Consider the following 26,506-nt stretch of genomic DNA (forward strand, 5'->3'; position numbering starts at 1 on the left):
GAGCACGCATAGGCACAGAAGGAGGGGGGGGAGGGAGGGGGGCTTTTGACTATAATTGAAGGTAGGGAATAAAAAAGCAATTGTTCGCCCAAAGAAATGGGGACTGTTTAAATAATTAAAGGAGAGGCCTTTTTCTGCTTCTTCTTCTTGTTCTTCTTCAGCGCACAGCCTCGTACACGGATGACAGCTAGCAGAAATGCATGCCAGAAGGTGAATGCGAGAGTAAAGAAAATGCTCTGTAATATTTGGCGAGAGAGCTCATTTGTGTTCACACTCGATTTTTCCCACCATGCCTATTGCCTCCGTCTGGTTTCACTTATAGATGGCGTGCTCGGCTTCAAAGATGCGTTTCCTTATATATGTATATATGTGTTTACATAAAAATGAAAAAAAATGTTAGATCTTACCCAGTATTCTGTCGTTGACTGCAGTTTAGTAGTTGCCAGCTCCCACTCTTGTGATACCCAAATCTCACGCCACTCCCCCCCCCCAAAAAAAAACCCAAAAGTGAGTGAGACAAGTGTAAGACTCCTGAGGGGACAACTCATCTTTTTTTTTTTTTTTCTTTCTGGTTTCTGCTCACCAGACAGCCGAACACACTTGAAGGAGCATTGTTTTTGTTTGTGTGTGTGTGTGTGTGTGTGTGTGTGTGTGTGTGTGTGTGTGTGTGTGTTCGTGTTCAGCCTGACAAATCTGCAGAGGAATAAACAGTAAAATGAATTAGCTCACGTTTGCTTATAAGGAGGCTTTTTTGTGTTTTGTGTAATCTGATCATTTAGTCCGAGTCGAGTTCTCAGTACTAATGTTCTAGATCGGCAGCTCCGGCGATCGTTCCAGCTGCAAAGGATTACTGACTATTAATATGCGTTTGTTTGTTTGTTTGTTTTTCTATAGCAACAGTTAATTGACAGGGACTTGTACGATATGTAATCGGCCTATCGGCCATATAAACTAATTTCCGTTCCATGAGTATTCATCGACGTGACGTTTTCTGTGAGGAGATGTTTATTTATTTAGCTGTTGTTGTTTTTTTTTTGGAAGGAGACTCCAGGGTCTGCGCGTTGTAAACGTCAGAGGTAAAGTTTTTCGACACAGGACAGAGGCTTCCGTGGCTTCTCGGTGACATGACCGTACCACGCTGCATTATATAGATTCCCTTCAAGAGAGAACAAATGGAAAGACTGCCTGTGAGAGAACGACTGGTCATTGCTGCTATGACAGGAAGTTGTTTTGCGTAATTATAACAGCGTGTCGTTCTTTTAATTCCTTAAACATGTTTAGTGTTGCCGTGGTGTAAGAGGAATAAAACGTTTCAGGAATATAATCTCCTCCAGGGTGGTAACAGGAACGCCCCCTCCCCCGCCCCCTCCCCCGGCCCCGCCCCCTCCCCCTCCCCCGGCCCCGTCATGATATCATGCGATGTTGTGTTTTATATTCCGTATATACAATGTCAATATCAGGATAAGACTTTTTTTTTTCTCTCTCGTGACATCCAAAGCGAAGGCTTTATCAGGATTCCACATGTGTGTTCTTCCTGCAACAGAGCGAACCCTTAGACAGCTTCATCGGCGGTTTTTACAGCAGATGATTTGAGCCTTATCTTAATGAGAAGCAGAAGGACGGCTAAACAGATTTGGCCACAGCATCAGCACACTTTGTGATAAGTCCTTTAGTCCGTCCTTGGATGTCTCATTAAAGACGTCCAGTTTCAATCCAGTGTTATTTCAGGACCTTCGGAAATGACTTCCCTTTACCTTACCCGATTTTAATTCTGCGTCCTCAGTGTTTTAATGTAAGCGCGAATTAAAAAGAAAATTCAGCTGTTTGACTGAAGGCTTGCATCAGTATAATCTGGCACATTAATATTAAGAGTCGAGTACATGTACAGTGAAGATGCTTGATTTTTTTTGTGTGTGTTTTTTTTATTCATTGGATTAAAAAAAATATAATTTTAATGACTTTCACTGAAGCTTGAACACAAAGACAAGGGGAGGGGAGAAGGGGGGTGGGGGGGGCGACTCGGAAAATCGACGCATTCCTGATCTTGTAATTAACCTATCTCCCTTCCGGCCTCGTTATATTTCCGATGCAGTCTGATTTAGTGTCTTAAGGATATATTTTTTTCTCATTAAATCGGCAGACGATAACGGGCTCATTATTGCGCATCCGCATGAGATTCAGGTCACACTTCTAACAGAAGGAAGCGTCCGTCCGTCCCTCCGTCTCTCCGTCCGTCCGTCCGTCCGTCTGCTTTTAAAGAAAAGAAGAAGAAAAAACTCCCCACATCGATATCGGCATCACATCCGCCGGCGCCTTTGCTCTCACATGACTCGAAGCTAATTGTTTGTGGAAGTATGAAAAGTAGGGTTAAAGATGTGGACTCTTGTGTTGTGGTCTATAGACGACTTGAACTCCACCCAGTTCAAACAGGATTCTCCCACACGTATGTCAGAGGTGTAATCTGACATCAAGGGAGGGATTTTCAAGCTTATCGAGGGTTGTTTGATGAAGTAGTTGCGTCGTTTAGATGGTTTATGGGAGGTCTTTAAGTAAAGAAGCAGTGCAGTATATCTGACAAGTCTTCCTTTGGTTCTTTTTTCTCTCTCTCTTTTTTTTAAATCGGACATAATTACTCCAGCAGAGCCGAACAATAGCACTTAATTGTCTGTCTTTTAAAGATTATTATTCGTCACACTGTATGAGACGATCCCGATAAAATATTGGCCGGATTCTCTGACAGATCTGGATGAAGTATCGAAGATCCTTTAACGATAGACGTCCGATTCAAGATTAATCGGCCACGACCCAGAAAATGTGCTCGCATAAACAGAAACGTTTTAAACTCCAAACGAGCTTGAGGAAACGAGGATAATTCTTTTTTTTTTTCTTTTTCTTCATTAGTACATTCTGCTATTACCGCTACTGTATTTGTAGCTGTTTTGCATAATCATATGCCGTCCTCCTATTGGTGGCTTTTATACGAGAGTCGTAGCAGCGATTTAACTAAAACATTTCAAACATTACCAGAAGGTTGTCGCCTGCTGTCTTTGGTTGCCGTGGCACTAAATCAACTCACGACCAAGTCATTATTTTGTCTTGTGTATGAAAGTTAGCATAAGCCAAACCGAAAGAAAAAAACAAATCAAATCCGGCAGACGTACAGAAGTTTCTAAAAGGCTGATTTATTTAGTACTCATGAGCCCCTGCCACCGCTCATTTGCATTTAGTGACGCCCACGAAACTCCATAAAAGGTAAAGGTTATGGTAAAGGCTGAACATTTTAGAAACGGAAGTTATTCTGACTCGCTTCTACGCCAGTGAAATATTTAATAATGCGTCATATCCGTTAGGGCCGCGTGACATTGAAGAAAAATGCGATGTATGATAACTTGTTAAATAACGCGATACGACAGTGCTATCAGTGTGTAAAATCAATTCCAATGATGTATACGGTCGTGCCCAAACGTTTGCATAGCCCTTGCAGAATCTGGTAAATCTTAATACTGTTAACAAAATAAGATTGATCATAAACATCCCATGTTGTTGTTTTTTATTTAGCGATGTCCTGAATAAGATATTTCACATACCAGATGTTTACATATAGTCCACATGACTAATGATAATAGCTGAATTCCAAAGTTTACACACCCTTGATTATTAATCCCGTGTGTCGTCACCTGGATGATCAGCGACTGTGTTTATGTTTCGTGAGAGTTCTTCACGAGTCCCTTGTTTGTCCCGAGCAGTTAAGCCGCCCGCTGTTCTTCAGAAGAATCCTCCAGGTCCGGCACATTCTTTACTTTTCCAGCATCTGTATATTTGACCCCTTTCCAACAGCGACTAGATGATGCTGAGATCCATCTTTTCACACCGAGGACGACTGAGCGTCTCGTTCAGGACTATTACAAAAGGTGCAAACATTCACTGATGATCAATAAGGCAACACGATACATTGAGTCGGGGGTGTAAACTTTTGAAAAGGACCATCTGTGTTATTTTGTTTAAAGATTTTTTTTTTCACACGCTAAATAAGATGGTTACATATCTCCCAGAAGACAAAATACTAACAAATTACACCAATCATCCTGTTCAAAAGTTTACCCCCCCCCCCCCCCCCCCCCCCGTTCTTAATGTATCATGTAATAAGTTTCATTGTCCCTTTGTTGTTGTCTTTACATAGAAACATATTGAACACATTGAAGGTTTTACATCATGATGTATTGTGTACTGTTAACATGGTGTCATATTTTTGGTCATTTTGTCCACCCTTATCTCACATTAGGAAAGAAAGTGTTTAACGCGACCGCTACGTTTTAACATGTGCCATGTCGGCGCCTCACAGCTGCAGGGCCCTGGGTTTGATCCTGAGCTCGGGTTACTCCCTGGGTGAAGTTTTGCATGTTCTGCACATGATCATGTGGGTTTCCTCAGGGTTCTGCGCTTTCCTTCCACCTCCCCTGCTGGGAGGTGTATTGACTAAGATGAAATGTGTGTGTGTGTGTGTGTGTGTGTGTGAATGTGCGCTTGTGTGCATGGTGTCCTGAGTACCTTTCACGGTGTACTCGTGCCTCACAACCATCGTTTACGGGATATCCAACGGCTCCATGAATGAATAGATAAATCAGTTACATCATCCGGTAGTAATTAAGTAATCATTTATTTGAATATTCCGTTGAGTTCAAGTGATTCGTTAAACAACAACAACAACAACAACAAAAAACCCAGAAAATTCAAACGATAGAGTGTGCTTTGACGTTCTCATATCATTCTTCCATCCATTCCTCACAGACATTCTCATCCCCTCTTCTTATGACCCACGGCTCCCATCCATAGGAGTAAACAGAGACGGACGGTGCGTTTCGTAGCGTTCCGTTTCATCTCCACGTCCTGCTTCCGAGTCTCAGAAAACTCCTATCATTCAGCTAGCTGGTCGCCCATCAGCGGCTAAACCGACGGTAATTCATCTGAGCTAACTGTGTTTGGTGTGGAGTCACCGGACGTATCGACGCTTTCGCCATCCGCGTCCAAAAAACCCTCCGTGTGCCATTTGATCTGGCACCGAGAGTCTGCCCGAGCTTCATTCTCACACGTCCCGGAAATGACGCTTGACGACGCGTACGTGCTGGACACAGGCAGGGAGGCAAACACAGAATAGGGTGGGGGGGGAAAAAACAACCAGATGAGACTCTAACTCTCCTGGCCAAGTTAATGTATTCCACACTAAATACAAATTTTGTCGCTACACCCGAATAACCGGCGGGAAACTGCGGCCTATATTCCGGCTGCGTAGAAAAATAAAACACGATTATTCAGATGCTCTGACTATTTCTTTATGTTTCACACGATCATATTTCAGAGGCCGTGCCGGCTGTGTTTCTATTCATTCATTTATTTATTTATTTATTTATTCGTACTCCGTGCGAGGAAACAGATTGTGCGCATTCGTTTTAAAGACAGCGCTGCTGCTCGGTTAAAGCATATGAAAAAGACACTTAGAGACGTGTGTTTACAGCGAGTAACCAACCCAAACAGCCATTATTTTTGCAAAACGATCATTTCATCTTCCTTTTTAAAAAAAAAAAATGGCACCAGGCTCTCGGTGCCCATACAGTGGAGTTCTGTGGCTCTGCTTGTTTGCTTTTTTCATTGTTTTTTTTTATTTTATTTTTTTATAGTCATCATGTTTTGATTATTGGCAGGCCCATCTGGAAGTTTACAGGGCTTATTGTCCACTAATCTGCTCATATCGTTATTCCCCCTATGACTAAAGCATGGAGCGGTGCCAGCGTTTTTTTTTTCTTCTCCCCCCCCCCTTCTAAATCCACAAGCCGTGTATTGATGTGGAAAAAGTCTGTTAGTTTGCTAATAACAGTGACGCAGGTTTTCTGTGCAGTGTTTTTCTTGTACATGAGGAAAAGAGACATGGGTGGGGGGGTGAGTTGAAATAGTACACGCGGTAAACTTTTTCAGTCCCGTTTGTTTTTCATCGCTTTGCTCCATTTCCGTTGCTACCAGCAGATTAGATGCATGATCCAGGGAGATAGTAGTAATGGCAGCTCGGTTTATAGGGCAGCGCGGACGTCTCCCGGGCCTGACCTTACAGGAAGGGAATATTTTACTGCGTGTGTCTGAAACAACATTCGGACGTGTCTTTAGCATGGTGGTGGGGATCTAAAGAGATCTATGAACATGAAAAAAATCATTCTTAAATAGCGGAAATTCAATTAAAAACAATAGTCCTGTTGCATTAGTGAGCCCCTCCACCTCCAGGCGAGCATTGTGGAATCATGCGTCTATACCTGACGAGGCTGAGTGTGTCAGGGGGGAAAAAAAGCACAATGTGGCTTTTTATGGTCTGTGCAGTGCCAAGCCCCATTCAGTCAGGATGACTAATCTGTTATTATCGCCAGCCAATCATTTCGCGTCGGGCAAGCAGCAGGACTGGGGGTTGCGAAACTCAAGAAGGCTTCCTTTCTTAAATATTAAACACTCTGGGGTTTTTTTTTTTTAAACCACACACACACACACACACACTCTATATCTCAGGTCTAATTAATCCCCTTATTTGCCGGAGGATTCCTCACAGCATTCAGCACGCTGCTTAAGTTTTCTCAAACCCGAAAGCGCTGTGCGCTGCAGAAATATCGTGCATGTGAAGTGTTTAATTATCCTCAAATCCGATTTAGTTTGGCTCCGATTAATATCGAGTTATTTATGTGTGCTAAGATGTAGCTTAAGGTTGTAGATGTTTCTTGTGAAACACAAAACGTGCGTGTGTGTGTGTGTGTGTGTGTGTGTTCACCCTCCCCCCTCTACCCCATCATTGAAAAGGAGCCTGGCTGATTTTGTAGCCTGTTGCAGGGATGAAATCAGTTGTTGTTGTTTTTTTTTGTTTGTTTGTTTTTTTTTTTGCAGTGAGTAATGCGTGCGACAGATTTCCCGCTGCGCCCGCACCACCTGACGTCACGCTGCCCAGGAAGCTCTCAGTTCCACGTTTATCCGCGCGCTCGCCGCTGTCGGCGATGAATCAGCGGACCACCCCTTGGCGCTCCTGACCTTCAAAGCCCAGAAATCAGCGCGTATTATATATCCGGCGCGTTCAAGCACGACGTGGAGCTCCGTGACCGTCTATAACATGAAAATCGGTCCGAGAAAAACAGCATCTTGATCGTTAGTAGCGGGTAATGATTTCTCAGCTGCGTTCGTGGAATAGCAGGAATTCCATTACAGGTGAATTTCAGCAGTGTCCTGCTGTAGTAAAAGCCGTTTGTTGTCAGTGACGGTGCCCTCGTTTGCTTTCCGCCTGTTTCCAATATATATATATATATATAAATGAATGCGGCGTGACGCTTAAATTTGGCACTTGACACATTTAAAAAGTGGGCGCTATTACTTTATCAACTGTAATCAGGCTCAGTGTGTGAGTAAAGCGAAAAGCTTGGCTCTTTTGTCCCCTACAAGGAAAAAAGGAAGCAGCAGTGATCCATACAAAATCGAAAGTCCTTTTTATAAGCACGTTTTTATTTTCGTGTGTGTGTGTGTGTGTGTGTGTGACAGCTCCTATAATTATGAACGATTTCTTCTATGGGCAGTAATTGAAAAGGCCTTGTCTGCCAGCATCTGTGGAAGACGCAATCGACACAATGGCACATTGATAGCATGGTATCTTCTTATCCCCTCCTGGCATCTAATCCTCTCCTTTTGTGTCACATCCTAAATACTTTTTAATTGGCTTCGTCGAGTAAATGCTATTCTTCAGCGCTATTCTCTCGGCTCAGTGTAATCATTTCTCCCACTCACGTGCGAAAATAGAGAGCTGCCGTTGTTCTAGCGCGCGAGGACCCAACGTGACGTTCTCTTAAGCCGGCTCGCGCGAATCGCTCAGACGCCTACGTCACTCGTCTTCCGCGTCCGATTTATTTATCCGTCGATTTTTTCCGGGGGACGCCCGAGAGAGGAGTTAATACATATTTAAATTGCTTATTAAAAAAAGCGGGCCGCGAAGAAATATTCGATTTCGGCGCCATGAGATTCTGTGAGATTCACGGCTAATTCCGTTAGCTGTCGCGTCGCGTTTAGCCTCGGATTAAGTCTGAGATATGATCGGATTTATACAGTTCAACGTGTCAGGATCCATTACCGGACCTAATATGTAATATTCTGTCTCAAAGTGTAATGGGAGTTTAGTTTATCTTTGACTCATCTTAAAGTAGTAATCATTATAAAAGCTGTACATGAAGTGTACTATGTTACTAGAAATCTTAATGACCCTGTGAAATCGATCGACGGGTTGAATTTCCACTGAATCAGAAAGTATGGGTGGGATGTATCGAGTGGCTCCTCCCCCTTTGTAAATCGCCAACAGCGTTTAGTTTACCTCAGCCCGGGCTCGCTGTCTGTCAAGTACGGCTTAGGAGCGAGATCGATGCGTTGGATTCACTTCTTAACCCACGTGCAGTTGGAAAACGGAATAAAATGTGTGTTCGAACAGCCACAGACACGTTCACGACACGCGCTCGCCGATACGATTTCTCCCGCTCAACGACGGCAACTTCCAGGCCAGGTGATGTTTATAAGGTCGGGGGCGGGACACTTCGGATTCTAGAGAGCATTCGATTGGGCGGAAAATCTGACGAGAAACTGCAGTGCAGAATGATGTCATCAAAATTGTTGGTCCATATTGGTGGTAAAGAGAGACTGTAAATTTTGAATCCATATGACTTCTTGTGTCATTGTTTTGGAGTGCACTAGCTTATAGATAACCTTAAAGCGCACCTATTATGGTTTTGAAACGTGCCTAGTTTTGTTTTAAAGGTCTCATACAATAGATTTACATGCATCTGAGATCAAAAAACACTTTAACGTGCTCATAATTTAAACTGCAGCATTACCTTTTCCCCCCCAGTGTCACAAGCGACTCGTTCAATGATCCGTTCTAAAAGATTCATTCTAAACTTCTCCTTTCAGAGAACATACTCTGCTCTGATTGGTCAGATGTCCCAGTCTGTTGTGATTGGTCTATCGCTGTCAGCGAGCAGCTGCTGAAGACTAGATTTTTGTTACACACCTACGTAGGTTAGTACAGGAAGTGAGTCTGGAATCACTAACGACTCGATTCAGCTGTTCACAATCGGTTCCTTCTTTTGGGAGTCAATAACTCCGTTTGTCGTGATTTTTGAAACTTTGCAGACGTTTTTACATTCACAAACAGCTCTGTAACACATGAAAGGTAATATCTGAAAAACCATAATAGGTGCACTTTGAGGCTGACATATTCATACTAAAAGCCACGAAACTTCGCTTTTGATTTCATGGTGACTTGATGTGTAGAACCTATGACTCACAAACTCACAATTTAAACTGGAAAATTATATACCGGATGATACAATTCCAGCACAATCAGAAAAATCCATGCCAACTCCCATGACTTAGATTCTTATAATCTAAAGCTCTGGTCTTCTCAGTCTGCGTCCAGAATAAATGCGCTCATTGTGTTTCATGAAAGATGCATTTCAGGGATGGAGAAATCAGTAGCCCAGGCACCCGGAACAAGACAATTATGTGTTCACTGTTAGGCTATTATTTTTTTTATATTCATAGTCGCACATGAACAAGTGCGTTCAGTATGTTAGCGGTCATCATTTGTTGTTGTTTTTTTTTTGTTTTTTTTTTTGTCTCTCATTAAAAGTCAGAGAAAGACAAGATCCTACTCTGTAGTGACTTTCACAAATAAAACGTTTCCTATTTAAACAAAATGTGTTTCATGGCTCCTGTCACAACAGCGTAAGATTCTTGATCCGAATCCCACCAGCTGCTGCACAAAACACATCCTCAGAGGTGCGATTTGCCTTACAGTAGAACGGTTCTCAGAACAAACCGAGCAAGTGCACTGCAAAGCGTTCATACAACTCATGCTAGCACAACATGCACAATCTCCTCATAGTTATATATATCAAGATACCAGTATAGACTCTAACAAGTCCTGGATAATATCTTGTGTGCATTATGTGAAGATAAAACACCGCAACTCATACGCTGTGAACTCTGATGTGGAAATTCGGAATTGCATCATTTTCGACCTCGGTACGTTCGAGATACGTTTGAACGCCTCCATGTTTGTCTTTGGTTAAAATCTGGTTAGCACGTTTGCCTCGCACCTCCAGGATTGGCGGTTCGAATCCCACGTTCGCCCCCGTGTACGCGGAGTTTGCATGTTCTCCCGGTTATTTGGGGGTTTCCTCCGGTTCCCTCACCGCAGTCCAAAGACATGCTCTGTAGGCTGATTGGCAATTCCACATTGCCTTAGTGTGTGAATGGGCGTGCGAACGACAAACTCCAGACCCCCCGGCAACCATGTGTCGGATAAGCAGTACGGAATATGGATGGATATGTTTGTATGTTGATATGTTGTTCTAAAGCAAACATTAACTCATTTTAAAGTACAGAAGTGCTGCTTTGTTTTACTGTTGCTCCCCTTTCGAGGTTGGTTGAGGAGACCTTCCAGACATTCTGAGTAGGAATTCTGTGTTGACGGTGCGTGTTGTTTTATTTGTTGTTGTTTTTCCTACTCGAAGGTCGGCATTGTAAATGTCAGTCTAAAGATTTGCTCTTCTTCTTTCTTTTTTTTCTTTTTTTTTTTTTTTGACAAGTGGTGCAAACCCATTGTGCTTCCTCAAACACTTTCTTAGAAAAGCATAGCGACTGTGTGATAATTTCTCTCTGTGTTAATGCACTTAACTAACCAGCTTGCCATATGTTATTACATTATGTTAGCTAACAGTTTTTGCCCAATCAGTTAGGTTTCCCAGTAACCATAATGGTACCGGGCAGCGCACTGGCACTTACAGTGTCTCACAAGAGTGAGTACACCCCTCACATTTTTGTAAATATTTGATTATATCTTTTCATGTGACAACTCTGAAGAAATGACACTTTGCTACAATGTAAAGTAGTGAGTGTACAGCTTGTCTAACAGTGTAAATTTGCCATCCCCTCAAAATAACTCAACACACAGCCATTAATGTCTAAACCGCTGGCAACAAAAGAGAGTACACCCCTGTGAAAATGTCCAAATTGGGCCCAATTAGTCATTTTCCCTCCCCAGTGTCATGTGAATTGTTAGTGTTACAAGGTCTCAGGTGTGAATGGGGAGCAGGTGTGTTAAATTTGGTGTCATCGCTCTCACACTCCCTCATACTGGTCACTGGAAGTTCAACATGGCACCTCATGGCAAAGAACTCTCTGAGGATCTGAAAAAAAGAATTGTTGCTCTACATGAAGATGGCCTAGGCTATAAGAAGATTACCAAGACCCTGACACTGACCTGCAGCACGGTGGCCAAGAGCATACAGCGGTTTAACAGGGCAGGTTCCACTCAGAACAGGCCTCGCCATGGTCGACCAAAGAAGTTGAGTGCACGTGCTCAGCGTCATATCCAGAGGTTGTGTTTGGGAAATAGACGTATGAGTGCTGCCAGCATTGCTGCAGAGGTTGAAGGGGTTGGGGGTCAGCCTGTCAGTGCTCAGACCATACGCCGCACACTGCATCAAATTGGTCTGCATGGCTGTCGTCCCAGAAGGAAGCCTCTTCTAAAGATGATGCACAAGAAAGCCCGCGAACAGTTTGCTGAAGACAAGCAGACTAAGAACATGGATTACTGGAACCCTGTCCTGTGGTCTGATGAGACCGAGATAAACTTATTTGGTTCAGATGGTGTCAAGCGTGTGTGGCGGCAACCAGGTGAGGAGTACAAAGACAAGTGTGTCTTGCTTACAGTCAAGCGTGGTGGTGGGAGTGTCATGGTCTGGGGCTGTATGAGTGCTGCCGGCACTGGGGAGCTACAGTTCATTGAGGGAACCATGAATGCCAACATGTACTGTGACATACTGAAGCAGAGCATGATCCCCTGGCTTCGGAGCCTGGGCCGCAGGGCAGTATTCCAGCATGATAACGACCCCAAACACACCTCCAAGACGACCACTGCCTTGCTAAAGAAGCTGAGAGTAAAGGTGATGGACTGGCCAAGCATGTCTCCAGACCGAAACCCTATTGAGCATCTGTGGGGCATCCTCAAATGGAAGGTAGAGGAATACAAGGTCCCTAACATCCACCAGCTCCGTGATGTCATCCTGGAGGAGTGGAAGAGGACTCCAGTGGCAACCTGTGAAGCTCTGGTGAACTCCATGCCCAAGAGGGTTAAGGCAGTGCTGGAAAATAATGGTGGCCACACAGTGTGTGGACACACTGGGCCCAATTTGGACATTTTCACTTAGGAGTGTACTCACTTTTGTTGCCAGCGGTTTAGACATTAATGGCTGTGTGTTGAGTTATTTTGAGAGGACAGCAAATTTACACTGTTAGACAAGCTGTCCACTCACTACTTTACATTGTAGCAAAGTGTCATTTCTTCAGAGTTGTCACATGAAAAGATACAATCAAACATTTACAAAAATGTGAGAGGGTGTACTCACTTTTGTGAGATACTGTATGTTTGCCAGATAAGTGATTTTATTCAGTATTTAGTAATCTACAGGGTGTCCCAAAAGTCTCCATACATAGGGGAAATTAACACTTTATGTTAAAATCCATGGCAGCTTTGCCACAGCTTCCTGATCCGGCCATGAGAACGATTTCACTGCGTTCTTCTTTTGTCAAACGCATTCTCAAAGGCTGTCTGGGAAAAGATTACACGTGTGTGTGTGTGTGTGTGTGTATATATATATATATATATATATATATATATATATATATATATATATATATATATAATATGAAACATTTTGGAAGACATTTTGCTAAAAAGCGTTAATTTCCCCTATGTACAGAGACTTCTGGGATAGCAATGGCATCTTTACAAGGACTTAGTGAAATTTCTAAATGTATAAAAGTTAGAAAAACGATTTTACTGAAGAAACGCAAAACTCCAGCTTCAATTTGACTTTATCACCATACCACCGTGCTGCAGAACTTTAAGCCAATATTTGAGCTGGACGCTCAATACACAGTATAAAACACACACACACACACACACACACACACAAAATAAAACCCCCTAGCGCTCAATACATTGTAAAACACAAAACCCAAGTTCACTGGTATAAAATAAGACTGCCTTGAGTTATTTGCAGTTACAGATAGCGTTAGTGTTGCTTGAACAACAGGATCACCTGAGGCAGTTCATTTCCATGAAACATTTGAGTAAACTTAACTTCTCCCACTCGAGTTTTGAAGAAAAAAACAACCAAAAAAACAAATCCATCTGTTATTAATGCGTTTTGGCGCTTCACCCATATGCTCCTTGACTGTGTGATTGAGATAATTGCAGCCATGATGTAATTTCCTGTACTCAACGCACAGGCTTTTTTTAGGCTTCTTCATGTCTGAGGTCAACCATATAACGTATTGCTATAATATAATTTTGGGGTGGGATATGAAACCAAAAAAAAAAAAAACCACCTCGCTGAGGTTGTTTTTTTCTTTCTTTCTGCAGTACAAGTATTCAGTTGTTTTGGTTAAGGAAAGTGTTTAAACAGACTTGATTTTTATTCGATATATAGGCCACACGGTTTTATGCTGCACCTGGGAATACCAATATAGCATTAGGTTAACTGTATCGCTATTTCAGCTTTCCTTATCACTGTGTATCACCCGGGCTCTTAATTCGAGCCGTTCTCTGCTTACCATCTTGGGAACAGAAGCCCACGAATTCCATTACCGAATTAGTAATGTTAATGACTTACACGGACAGAGTTGTAAATTAGGAATATAACACGCTGTTTTTAAGTCTCTGGGATCGTTTGCCGTTCCAAATACGTTCCGTACAAGACCCGTTGCCGTTGAAAGTTCAGCAAATTAGTCATCAGCAACGCAGGTGTCCGGATTGCTCGAGGAAACCTGGCACTTTGGCTCGTTCATACGGAGCAATGTAGAAAGCCTCGGGCGCGTATGGGACTCACCAGACCAATAAAATATCACCACGTGACATAAATCAGAAAGAAAGTGTTTTTGGATATTGTGTGTGTGTGTGTGTGTGTGTGTGTGTGGTGGAATATTCCGGAACAGCTCCGGACTGGACCGAGGTGAATAAATAGCTGTATTATGGACATACAGGAAGCAGTGTTGAGCAACCTGCGATCTATTACGCTTAGATCTTTCACTGTTGCTCTTGGCACATGAAGCACAATCACACAAATTTAACAAGCGGGTGAGAGCGTTTTTCGGTAATTGAGCCCAGGCACAAACTCACGATGGATTCGTTTTTTTAATTATTACTATTCTTTCTTTCTCTCTTTTTTCCCAGGCACCCGCTTTCAATTGAAAGTTTCCTCGCAGTCCGGTGCAAATATTCCAGGCGTTTCAGGACAGAAAGACGGGCACGGCGCTCTAAATAGGCCGGGCTCGTCCTCGGGAGGCGAATCTGAGACGTTTTAAATACGAAACGCTTGATTATGTTTAAGTACGGGGACGACAGTGGAGGGCAACTGATTATCTGCGTGTATTCTGCGCGCGTGATTTACCGGCCACATCTTACAGGGGAAAGAACGACGGACAGCTCGAGAGGCCGATGTCCTGCTGCTCGCCGCGTCCTAGCTTTTTATAGAGGTCGCGCGCACAGAGGACAATTCACGAGGAGCGCGAAGCAGCAGCAGCAGCAGCAGCAGGGCATCTGAACAGTCTGCAAAGCTAAAACACAAACCGGCACATTAATAATAGCGCAGCAGAGCGTTGCATTGCTAGATTTGTTCAGTATAAATAGATTCGTCCTAGTTTGCGTCCAAAGCTATTCCTAGGCCGACATTCTGCCGTTTCAGTGCACACAGTACTGTAGCTCAGCCGTAAAACATGCTTTTTAGCATTTCAGCCATTTTATGATGCATAAAAGCAATTACTTCCTGTTGATGACTCGAGTGTTGCACTAGGCCAATTGAATATACTGATGTTATTTGGTTCGGATTACCCCGGGGTTGATTTGTGGTTAATAATCATTGGAAATTAATTACAGGTTAACACCAGCACTAAATCGGAAATCTTGTGCGTCTACATTTTGTTTACCAGATAAACTGCTGGGTTCCCCCCCCCCCCCCCTTCCCCCCCTTCCTTGCTTCATAGCATTTTAATACCACACAGTCATATACACACGGACGTTTGAGATCCAGCGCACAAAACACATCACTTTGATTCATGGGTTTATGACCGAAGTGTAATTGTGTTAGCCATTATTGACGAGAAATATTTCATTAAAACCGTTGCCGTGGAGATGACACATTTTCTCCCCTTCCGTCGCGGCGTTTCTCAGCGTGCAGCACGCTACTATCAATACTAATGCATGCCAATAACCTTAGCATCAATGCTCGTCCGCTTTAATAGGCTGCAGTAACGAGGACACATAATAAGCAGCTTCTGTCAAAAATATTCAGCGTCTCGGTCTGTATCTCTTCATTTCCGTCTCTCTCGAGATCTCCGTGTTCAAATTATTATTTTGACCTGTGCTTTTCAAAGAGACAGGCAGCTATTAAAGCTCATCCATCAAGCCCGATTCACTCGACGGTGAGAAAGCGCCGGGAACGGTTGGTGCCGAGGGTGAGACGGTCCTGGAATGCATCACGTGGAGATGACACCAACGTATCACTTGCTGGCAATCCACCAGGCCGGTAGAACACCCTGGGAGTTGTCTTTCTTGTAGCTTAGCTCGGGTGTAGCTGCACCCAGGCTTGCGAGGAAAGATGGCAGCTCCGATATCGAACAATGTCTTAGCAAGCGCTCAGGGGTTTTGTTTTTCTTTCTACAAAAAAACAAAACAATCAGAGGATCTTTTATTTGTGTTTTCGTGAAGAAAGAACGCAAAGCATGAGCAGACACATTTTGAGAGCGTTAACAAGCCGACTGCAGATGTGGAGATACTGCACTGTAAACTTCCATAACAAGCTCGGGCAGATACTGCAACCAGGACACAGCCATTATCAGATGTTTATCTATGACGCGTTGTCTTCCATGAGCCAAAAATGTTAATTGAAATTTAATCCGCACTAACATTTTGGTTTCATATACTTTTGAAAGGGAAAAAAAAAGTGGCGTGGTATGAAATCGGCGAGTTTGTGTGCTTTCGCTGCCTTCGACTGCTGTTTTTTTTTTTTTTCTTTTTTTTTCCCCCCGACAATTTTATAACTTGACATTCTGTCCCACCGGGTAATAAGCAAGTCGTATATTTTCCACTTCTTTAACAACCAGCGAAAAACAAAAGCTCCCTTTTTAATCTGAACGTTTATTTGACTCGGTGCTTTTTTGTGTCTCAAGTCGCAGGCCCTCAGGCCTCCGTTCGAAACTTTTTATAAGATTAAATAACTAATGATTATTAGCATTCAGACATGCTTTACCACATACATCCTGCATTTTAGGTTTAATTGGCCCTCTTTGGCAGGGGCGCCGAGTAGAGAGGTGTTATGTAAATATATTCCCACAGAGGGCCATTTGACATTTCGTGGAGCACTTGTGCTGTAAACTAGGAGAACATTGCCATATTTAAAGAAACAGAGTCCCTTTCCAGGGATGCGATAAGACGTGCGAGGCTTTAGACAGATCCGATGGGTTGATTTGGCGACCAATCAGCGCCTTCTGCTCTCCTCGTGACAAAGGCCTCTTGTCAAGGCTATTAAAGGAAAATTGCATAATGCAATTTCCAGTCCGCTCTAATGATAGTGCAGTCCTTCCCAATTAAATACCAAAGAGATAAGAATGGCTTTCTTTAGGAAAGGTTTGATTTTACGAGTCAAATGACTGTGGCTGATTTTTTTTTCTTTCTTTTTTTTTCCCCCCCGCTGTCTCTTTTCCCCCCACCATCCGCTCTGGCCCCAGGCATAATCTAATCAGGAAAATGTATGCAGACTGCCCAACGATCAACACAGGACTCCGGGACCAAATTGTGAATAGAAAGCAGAATACGGCCTGGTTCATACTCGACGCACGGATGCAGAAGCGGCAGCAACACGAGCGCCATCGCGAACATTTGAAAGATTAAAAGCCGCCTAGCAGTACTCGAAACCGCACAGCGACGTTAAACTCACTGAGGTGTTTAACGTGTCTTTCTTAAAACTTTCTGCCGTCGTCATGATTGTTGTCATTATTTATTTTGGGCGGCTGTGGTTCAGGTCGTAGAGCAGGGTTTCCGCTAATCGCAGGGTTGGCGGATCGATTCCCGGCCCACGTGACTCCACACGCCGAAGTGTCTTTCGGCAAGACACTGAACCCCGAGTTGCTCCCGATGGCAAGTTAGCGCCTTGCATGGCCGCTCTGCTACCATTGGTGTGTGTGTGTGTGTGAATGGGTGAATGAGACACAGTGTAAAGCGCTTTGGAATCGCTAAGGTTAAAAAAGCGCCATATAAGTGCATTAACATTATATGTCTCAAAATCAAAAACTCTGACCCGCTGGTATTGCACCACACAGACACGTAGCATTAATCTCTAAAGACGTCACAAACGATACTCGAAACTTCCGCAAGACCACGTGCCAAAACCCGGCTTGCGTACATGTAAAAGCAAGCATGAGCCACACTCGAAAGAGGGCAAGAGGAAAAACTGGGGGGAAGAAAGTAAATGAACTGCTTTTCTATCGATGTGTGGAGGTCTGTGCTTGGTACAAAGGGACAGTTTCCACAAAGCGAAAGCCACTATACTATATACAGTGCTAAGCGAATTGGCCAATTTCACTCACCACTTAGAGGAAGTGAGTATGTGCACCGCATCTCTGCGTCTGCCTTAAGTGGCTCTAAGACATGCAATAAAAGTCCTATAAAAAGATAAACACGGCACATCAAAGAGCGTCATGTTGCCTTTTCTGTCCAGAGCCTCTCGAGTTCATTTAAAGTTACCCGAATTCCTCTAGCCAGGGGCTTATGCACAAAAGCCCGTCGTCGATGGACTTCTCTCTACAAACAATAAGAAAAACCATGACGTGTTTTTTTTTTTTTTTTTTTTAGGTTGAAAAAGCTCCAGTATTTGCCCGGTATTTACTAATGAACTCATAACCCTGAAAAGAACCGTCCTCCGTGCACCTGGCTGTTTTTCAGGATTCTGAATACTTGTCCAAATCCAAAGTCTTTTGACCATGGTGACAGATGTAAACTCACTTAGTCGAGTGGATTGTGTTTTACAGCTCCTTGGCAGCTCCTCCTAAGCTGCTGACACATCTGAAGCACTCCAGTCTATTGAAGGCTGCAAGCAGCTGAGGTTTTTAGTGCCATGTTATTAGAGCCCATATTCCGAACGTGGGTTTTTATCAGGGGTATGATTTGTTTTTGTTTGTTTTGTTTTTTTCCCTTTATATTTACGTTTTTGACACAACTGAGGGATCTCATGACTATAGCAGGAGTTGCGCACTATCTCGCCTTGAGCTCTGATTGTGCAGGACTGAATGATGGAACCCCGCCAGCGGTCTACTTTTTTTAAATTTTTTTTTATTTATTGCCAATTCGAACAGACGGCTGTCGTGTTAAAACAGTAAAATATTATATCTCGCGTGTCTGTGCTTCAACCCAGGCAAACCTTCACTCATCACTATCATGTTAAATAATCTATATGAGTTCAGGTTGTGCCTCCTCAGGCTTGTGAAATACCACAGGCCTAGTAAGATATATGGAGACTGTAGGAGAAGAAGGCAAGAATCAGCAGTGACCTTTTTTGCACTGCGCAAGCTGACTTAGCGATTTGCAGTTAATTCACGCTTCAGCTGTAAGAAACAACACGAAAATATCACTCGACCCTTGAGCAAGTGGAACTGTAGAATTTATTTTTTTTCTCTCGGAACGTTGGCCTAGTCCGCAACAGATCGTACATTTCTGATGATCTTTCTTTCTCTGTGTGCGTGCAGGTGATGATGGCGAGGATAAGAGGGTCCTGGTGCTAAGCTATCCACAGTACTGTCGCTACCGCTCCATCATCGCACGGCTCCGTGAGCGGCCTGCCTCGCTCCTGACGGACCAGGTGGTACTAGCTCTGGGGGGTATCGCTACGCTCACAAGCAGCACTCAGATTCTCTACTGCAGGGACACATTCGAGCACCCCACACTGCTGGAGAACGACAGCATCTGCGACGAATTTGGTAAGAACCCTTCACTCGACGACAGTTGGTTTGAAACTTCTCTCTGATCGAGAGTTGACGGTACCAATCGGTGTACGTACCTTCTTTAAAAAAACAAACAAAAACATAAGTTGGCTGGTGAGATTACTGGTGGCGAACGGCAGAGTTGGGAAGATCTCAAGTGGTGAGAAAGCAGCCGGGCTGAACGAGTGAGTGATCAAAACGATGGTTGAATTGATGAATAAATGGATGGGGGATAGGGCAGGCAGGTGAAAGAATGAACGTATTGACAGACGATGGCATAGACAGAAGTCGGAGATGTTCAATCAAAACGCGATAAGACGTGAAATAGGTGGACGGATGAATGGATAAGAGGGTAGATGGGTGAATGATGAACTAATATGATGGAATAGATGGATGGGTGAATGCATAGACAGGTGATCGAATAGATGGATGGCTCCAAGATATAGAAATAAGACATTTTAATACTACTTGTATCAGATGGATGGATGGATGATGCATGGATAAATGGTGGGGTGAGTGGATGGAGAGATGTATGGATTTAAGGAGAACTAGAGGAATGAGTTAATAGATAGATTGAGTTTTTTTATATATATATATATAGATAGATAGATAGATAGATTGGTGAGTAGATAAATGAAGAAATGAATATATTTTTTGTGGGGGGAAATAAAAGGAAGCATGGATGTATTAGATAGATGGATGGATATGGGGCATGAATAGATGGGCATTTAATGGATATGGAATAAAGAGGTGGATGGATGGATAGATGAATGAATGGAGGAATGGATGCAGGGATGAATGAAGCATGGCTAGATGGGAAAATGAACGCGTTGTGGGAAGGATAAACCGGCGCGTGTAGATTGATAGGCGGATGAATGACATGACGCATGGATAGAGGGATAGAAGGATGGATGGATGATAGATGGATGGATATGGACATGGCTAGGCTGGAGGATGGAGGATGGATATGGTGCATGAATAGATGGGCATTTAATGGATATGGAATAAAGAAATGGTTGGATGGATGGATGGATAGATGAATGAATGGAGGAATGGATAAATGGATGCAGGGATGAATGAAGCATGGCTAGATGGGAAAATGAACGCATTGCGGGAAGGATAAACAGGCACGTGTAGATTGATAGGCGGGTGAATGACGTGACACATGGATAGATGAATGGATAGAGGAATAGAAGGATGGTTGGATGGAGGAATGATTTAATGGAGGGATGCATGAATAGCTTGATGGACAGATGAATAAAAGGATGGTTGATGCGGTACATGATTAGACGGATAGATGGTTGAACAGATGAGTAGGTGGGAGAATGAAAGTAACCGCCTACATAAGTTTCTGATGGATGAACTTCCACGATGCTCTGATCAAACCAGCATCTCCGTGAAGGTTAATCACATGACGGCTATTAAAGCGTCTCAGGAGAGGCTTTGGCGAGGCAGTGGGCACTGGTGCTGGCACATCAGCAGGCATAAAGGACTTGTAGCCAGTTTGTTCACACAGGCGATAATTAAAGCAGACACACGGTTGGGTTTTAGCCTGGCAAGCCCGGCCAGCTTTCCAGCCTCAGCTTGATAGATGAATGAGACGGGCGTCCCCCATGACGTACCAGTGATCTTTTACCCCTGAGGTCAGAGCCGGGCTTTAAGGTCTGTCAGTCTCTGCCACAGCCATGAACACGTCTGTCTTCCGTTTGCTTTGATCGTCCGAGTGTTGTGTTGTTGCTCGCCGTCAGCACTGCTTTTAAAAGTGATACAGCCACCGGCACACTAAAGGGAGCGCTTGTTTGCAGCTTGAACTGGTTCTCGAAACACTTTTACGTGACAAGCAGGACCCGCTAATATCGCGTTTTTGCTCGTAAGAGACATATTACTGACTGACAGCTGGTTACCCGAGTTGTTAGAACAGCGCATTAGGAAGCAGTGAAGAAGCAAAAAAAAAAGCATTCTTACCTTAACCAGTAGAGTCAGGCGTCACCACTTAACACGAATGCAAATCCGCTACTGTTGTGCAATACTAATTATACCACAGAGCGTTTGAATTCTCAAATCTAAAGGCGTTGAGTCATTTTCTATAACAGCAGCTGCGACACAAATGCCAGCTTGTAATTCCAATTACTGTTTTATGTTAATGCGTTATTGTTTCTATAGTAACAACTCATTCACAGGGACATGTAGTGCAGATGCTGCACATCAACTAAGGCTAATAATAAACAGTTTAAGAAGACATCTTGTTGTTGAACAAATATATGACCGACACAGCGAAGTCTCCTGTAAGGAGACATTTATTTAGCGTTTATGGAAGGAGTTTCCAGTGCAAGCACGTAGGCCCTGTTTACACTAGTGCGTTTTCGACTTAGGTAAACGCCGAAGACCCCGTTTTAGTTTGAAAACTCCGGGCTCGCGTTTCAGTGTAGACACACCAAAACTTTTGAAAATGAAGGCGTGGCTTCGCCCACATTCGCCCCCTGATTGGGTCTTCCGGATCATTGTATATCCTTCCCTGATTCGCCAAGCCCCTACCATACGCCCATTACGCTACCTTGATCGTATACACAACAACACGGAGACTGAACCGCAAGCTTCGCTGGCTTTGTGGTCATTCTCAGCAGCCACTGTGCAGTTCGATTCTGTATTTGATAAAACTGCAGCTGCCTACATGCGCAAGAGGCGAGCTACGATTCGAGCGATCAGCAGCGAATCTCATTTCGAGCGGCGCAAGACCTGCATGGAACACCGGTTTGGACTAGCACCCGACTTCCTGTTTACACTTGTACGCGCATGCCCAGTGTGCACGAACGGTCATGTGACATGCGTATTCGGCCGTACCGTGTGGACGGAGATCGTTTCTCTAACACAGCGGAAACGCCAGTGCGGACCAGGATCGTTTTCATTTTAAAACGAATTCGCACCGGTGTGAACAGGGCCTTAGTAAGTTTTCAGGACAAAAGACATTGCGCATTTTGATTTCTCAATAATATAGCAAGCCGAGTTTCTTTTTGTCTTATTAACCATAAAAGAATTAAAGAAAACGTTCGCCTCACGCCTCCAGGGTCGGGGGTTCGATTGCCACCGTGGCCCTGTGTGTGCGGAGTTTGCATGTTCTCCCCGTGCTGCGGGGGTTTCCTGCGTGTACTCCGGTTTCCTCCCGCAGTCCAAAGACATGCATGGTAGGCTGACTGGCGTGTCTAAAGTGTCCGTAGAGTATGAATGAGTGTGTGAGTGTGTATGTGATTGTGCCCTGTGATGGATTGGCACCCTGTCCAGGGTGTACCCCGCCTCGTGCCCCATGCCCCCTGGGATAGTCTCCAGGTTCCCCGTGACCCTGAAAAGGATAAGCGCTATAGAAGATGGATGGAATTAAAGAAAGAAAGCCTGGCAAATGCAAAGGGCTGTTTATAGCTGCTATAACACAAGCGATAAAGGGAGATCGCTCGTCTCGTGGATGCTTGACAACATTAAATGCATCTATAAGCGGTTAAAAAGCCCAAAGTGTCATTCATTAATCATTTAAAAATTGCCAACGTTGGCAAATCGCTGTTGTGTAAGAAGGATAAAACACTTCAGGACGTCCTGTTTCTGGAAAACAAACCCCACCCCATCATGAATTATTTCCCTACACCATGTCGTGCTTTTTCCTCACTCAAAAAATACAGTATGTTCAAAAACAATAATTAATGAGACGCTCGAGTCTGCGAATAGCAGATGATCTTTTTGTGCGCGAATGTTTTGTGTCCTTTCATATCTGGTTCTATTCATACACCCAGACGTTTCTTTTTTTTTGATTTATTTTTTGATTTCCTTCTTTCTTTACAGTTATGATGAACGAAGAGGAAGTATTCATTCTGAGAATCAACAGCAATGTGACAAATATCAATCAGTAGCTCTCGCCTTATCCGCCAACGATAAAACATGATCATACCGTCAACGATAACATTTCTTTTATTCTGGTACTGCATACTCTGCCCTCGAAAAGGTTACCGACCATGGCAGTTCTTTGGATTTATGTCCAAGCAGAATCCGCTTTCAAGTCTGCCAAAAAGATCAACTCATGGGTGGCGAGGCAAGCAGGGTTTTTTTTATTTTATTTTTTTTTTCCCTCTCACTCTAGGGCTGTTAATGTAATAACTTAGAACAGCAGCAGCTTTGCGTAAATGGCTCACAGTGTACTTAATGGGTTATCTCTTGCATATAAAGGACACATGATTTGGCTATGAATTACAGGAAAATATCAGATGTGCAATCTGGGTTTTGCAATAGACAGCACTATTTGGTAAGCGCGCATTCAGAGCTTGTTGAAAACCCCAGCACACTTTGATCAGAACGCGGTTCTTCGCGGCCAAGCATTAAACAGTGCTCGTTATAACAAGCCATCATTTTAGTTAACTTAAGGGTGTGTTATGCATTAAGCTCTGAACATATGCGTGTGAAGTCATCGCTCGTGTAAAGGCATAGATGTGATTTTGGCTGTTCTGGAGCACATCAGAGCAAGCGCGTTGAGAGAAATCATAGGGGACAAGGAAGAAATGAAAACATGGAGTGGTTTTTTTTTTTTTTTTTTTTTTTTTTTTTTTCCTTTTCTTTTCTTCATGCCCAGAGTGAAGGTTACTTGGTGGAAAATCTCCCGTGTTCAGCCTAACCATTAACTTTACAGAGAAAGTAACGTGGCTTCCAGAGCCTTGGCATTCGAGAGGGCTGTCCGATGGTTTTGAGAAGGTTCCAGTACGTTAGAGAGAGTAGCGGCCAGCGCAGAGGGTTACGTTTCAGGAAAATGTGGCGGGAATGGTGTAGCTCGCCCGCTCGTCTTGCTCACGCGTATTTTTTAGTAAGTCGATCCCGAAGCCTGCCGCCAATTGCAGTTTCATCTGCTCCGTCTTTTAACGGAAATGTCCGCCGCCCGCTCTTCTGGCCCACGCGTCAGTCTCTCTCTCCGTCTCTCCGTCAAGCGAACTTAAAAGGCTGCTTAGTTGACTTAAAGGTCTTACTCATACACGAGTGGAGAAACATGTTAGGAATGTAATTAGAACCTGTGGAACCCCATTTTTTCTTGCGATTGTAATGCATTGTATCGTGCGCCCCGTAGACGCTCCTCTCCTCAGCATTGTCCGACCCCGGGTCACGTGACTCCCGATGACAGCCCGAACAATTACGGCTGCCACGGTCCTCTCCGGCCGCGGCGTACTGCAAAGCCAACTCTTAATAGCCATGCCTCCTAGTGCAAGAGACACCACCGCCCTGTTTAGGAATAATAAATTAGAGAGACATAAAAACAAACCACAGTTCCTCTTCCATGAAGGACACGGTCTCTGAAAAGCGCAGAGCAGGGAAAAGAGAGAGGACTGAAGTGTCTCTTTAGATAGGTAATGGTAATGGGGGGACTATTGAAGAGTGTGTTTTTTTTTTTTTTTTTTTTTTTTTTTTAAACATGGAAGCTCTGTAATGGCTGTGCTGTTATTCCCCCTCTCCTGATTCATTTCCTGTCTCTGAGGACATTTATTTTTAGGAAGTCAGTATTATTATGTGGGCATATGCTTAATGATTGCAGTGTGAAGCACAGGCATAAAAGCTGCATTATGGAGTGAAGAGGGTTTTTTTTTATTTTTTGCACTGTGGAACGTCAGAGAGAACGAAGACGTTAATGTTCTCTAGTCGTCAGGACACATGTTTTGTGCCAGATGATGAGATGTCTGTTAACGCTGGATCTTTTTCTACTTGTATCCAGGCTTCGGTTTTTCTTTTTCCATAGTGTGACAGGAATGTAGTGTATCTGATTAGAGCATGATTGGTGCATAGCAATGAGGATGGAAATGAATGATAGCCTGTTGTTTGGGAAAGAGAGGAGGCAACTCTCATGGACGCAGCCCATAGCCCCATTGTTGTTTATCATCAAGGACCCTCTTGTGTCGCAGCCACTGTTCAGAAGTGTTAATAATTTGTGCTTAAGTAAATCAAATTGCAGGCCAATGGCGCGCTCTTCGGGTCCGCAGTTTGCGGAGCGAGCACTCCGATTTCATCCTCTGCCTCATTTAGAGGATGTGTTTACCACATACACGGCAATAAAAATGGGTCATTTATTTTCCTCCCATGGAAAAAAAAAAGAAATGAAAAAAAGAAAAAAAAAAAGCCCTAGCAGTGAAGTGTGTATATGTGGGGCATGTTTTTATATCTTGATGGGAACCAAGTGGCATCACGAGGATTACAAATATCACACAAGTTATTCGGAATGAAAAATTCTTTTTTTCAGCTTTTTAAAAAATTTATTTATTGTTTTTTTTTTTAAAAAAAAAAAAGGTCAAAACACTTCTATAGACAAATGCAAGCGGTTACTAAGGTTACCAACTGAGGTTAGATTTAGATGTAGACATAGCCACATTAATAATTGTGTCAGTGGAAGATCCTGATAAGGATAGTAAGACAAATGTGTGTGTGTGTGTGTGTGTGTGTGTGTGTTGGTTAATTTCGCATCCATGTGGCCAAGTGTGTCTTTTGGAGAAGATTTTAATAGGCATTTCGGAGAACGGGGTTTGATTGATACCATATTTTGGAGAAGAGCGGGGACATCTGCGTGCTGCGAGTGAGCTTGTCGAAGAGAATATTAATACTCCAGATATTTTTCATCGCTTTTTAAAGCGCCAGGCATGGAGAAGTACGGCGACTCGACTCGGGGCCTTAGAGGAAGTGGGCACCGGCTTCTCTGCTCGACCATGTGGCTCACGGCGCATTTGAATAATTAGATGCAGGGGAAAAAGATTTATTATCCCAGGCGCATACGGAAGAAACTGTTTTTTTTTTTTTTTTTTTTTTTTTTTCCCCCCCCAGAATCTTGAGAAACATCAGACAGCCCTCCTTTCCCCGCTTCATCCCCTGCGCTGTTTCATCAAATAAGGGAGGGAGGAAAAATACGAAATGAAGTAAGAATTACCTATTACCCAGTTCCTTTTGCAATCGGATCCGGTTCTCAAGCTTTGGCGCTTGCGTAAACAAAGCTTTCTCTCAAATTTGATTCAGCATTAAGTCTTTCCAGAGAATTTGACACCCCCCTTCCTCCCCCCATCCCCCTCCCCCTCCCCGCTTCTATTTATATTGGATATGAAGTTCTTTGTCGTTCCCTGTGTCTTCATTGGAAATTAAATTCTGGTGTTTGCTCAGAACAAAAAAAGTATTGCAGTTAAGTAGTGCAGCAGGGAAATTTCCCAAATTCCATAGGAGATATCTTTCCCTCTTTCTCTCTCTCTCTCTCTCTCTCTCTTTCTTTTTTTTTTCTTTTTCATGTTTTCTCCCTCTGTCTCTCCTCTGGCTGTACTTGGCTTTGCTAGATTTAATGCAGGTAATTAATGCCATCCAGATGTTGCAGTCAGATCCATTTTGGTGCTGCACGCTGGAAGCACGGACAAGC

At 43.5% G+C, this 26,506-nt stretch overlaps 1 protein-coding gene across 2 annotated transcripts in view; it reads left to right on the forward strand.

Moving 5' to 3' along the window:
* The window catches only part of arid5b (AT-rich interaction domain 5B), a 104,425-nt gene that overhangs the window by 19,978 nt on the left and 57,941 nt on the right, over positions 1-26,506 (forward strand). For both annotated transcript variants that reach the window (XM_017483732.3, XM_017483731.3), the window contains one exon: positions 18,865-19,095. In XM_017483732.3, the coding sequence (XP_017339221.1) occupies positions 18,865-19,095 (231 nt within the window). The remainder of the gene's footprint in view (positions 1-18,864; positions 19,096-26,506) is intronic.

The sequence above is a fragment of the Ictalurus punctatus genome, chromosome 13 (genome assembly GCF_001660625.3).
Source record: "Ictalurus punctatus breed USDA103 chromosome 13, Coco_2.0, whole genome shotgun sequence".
Taxonomy (NCBI): domain Eukaryota; kingdom Metazoa; phylum Chordata; class Actinopteri; order Siluriformes; family Ictaluridae; genus Ictalurus; species Ictalurus punctatus.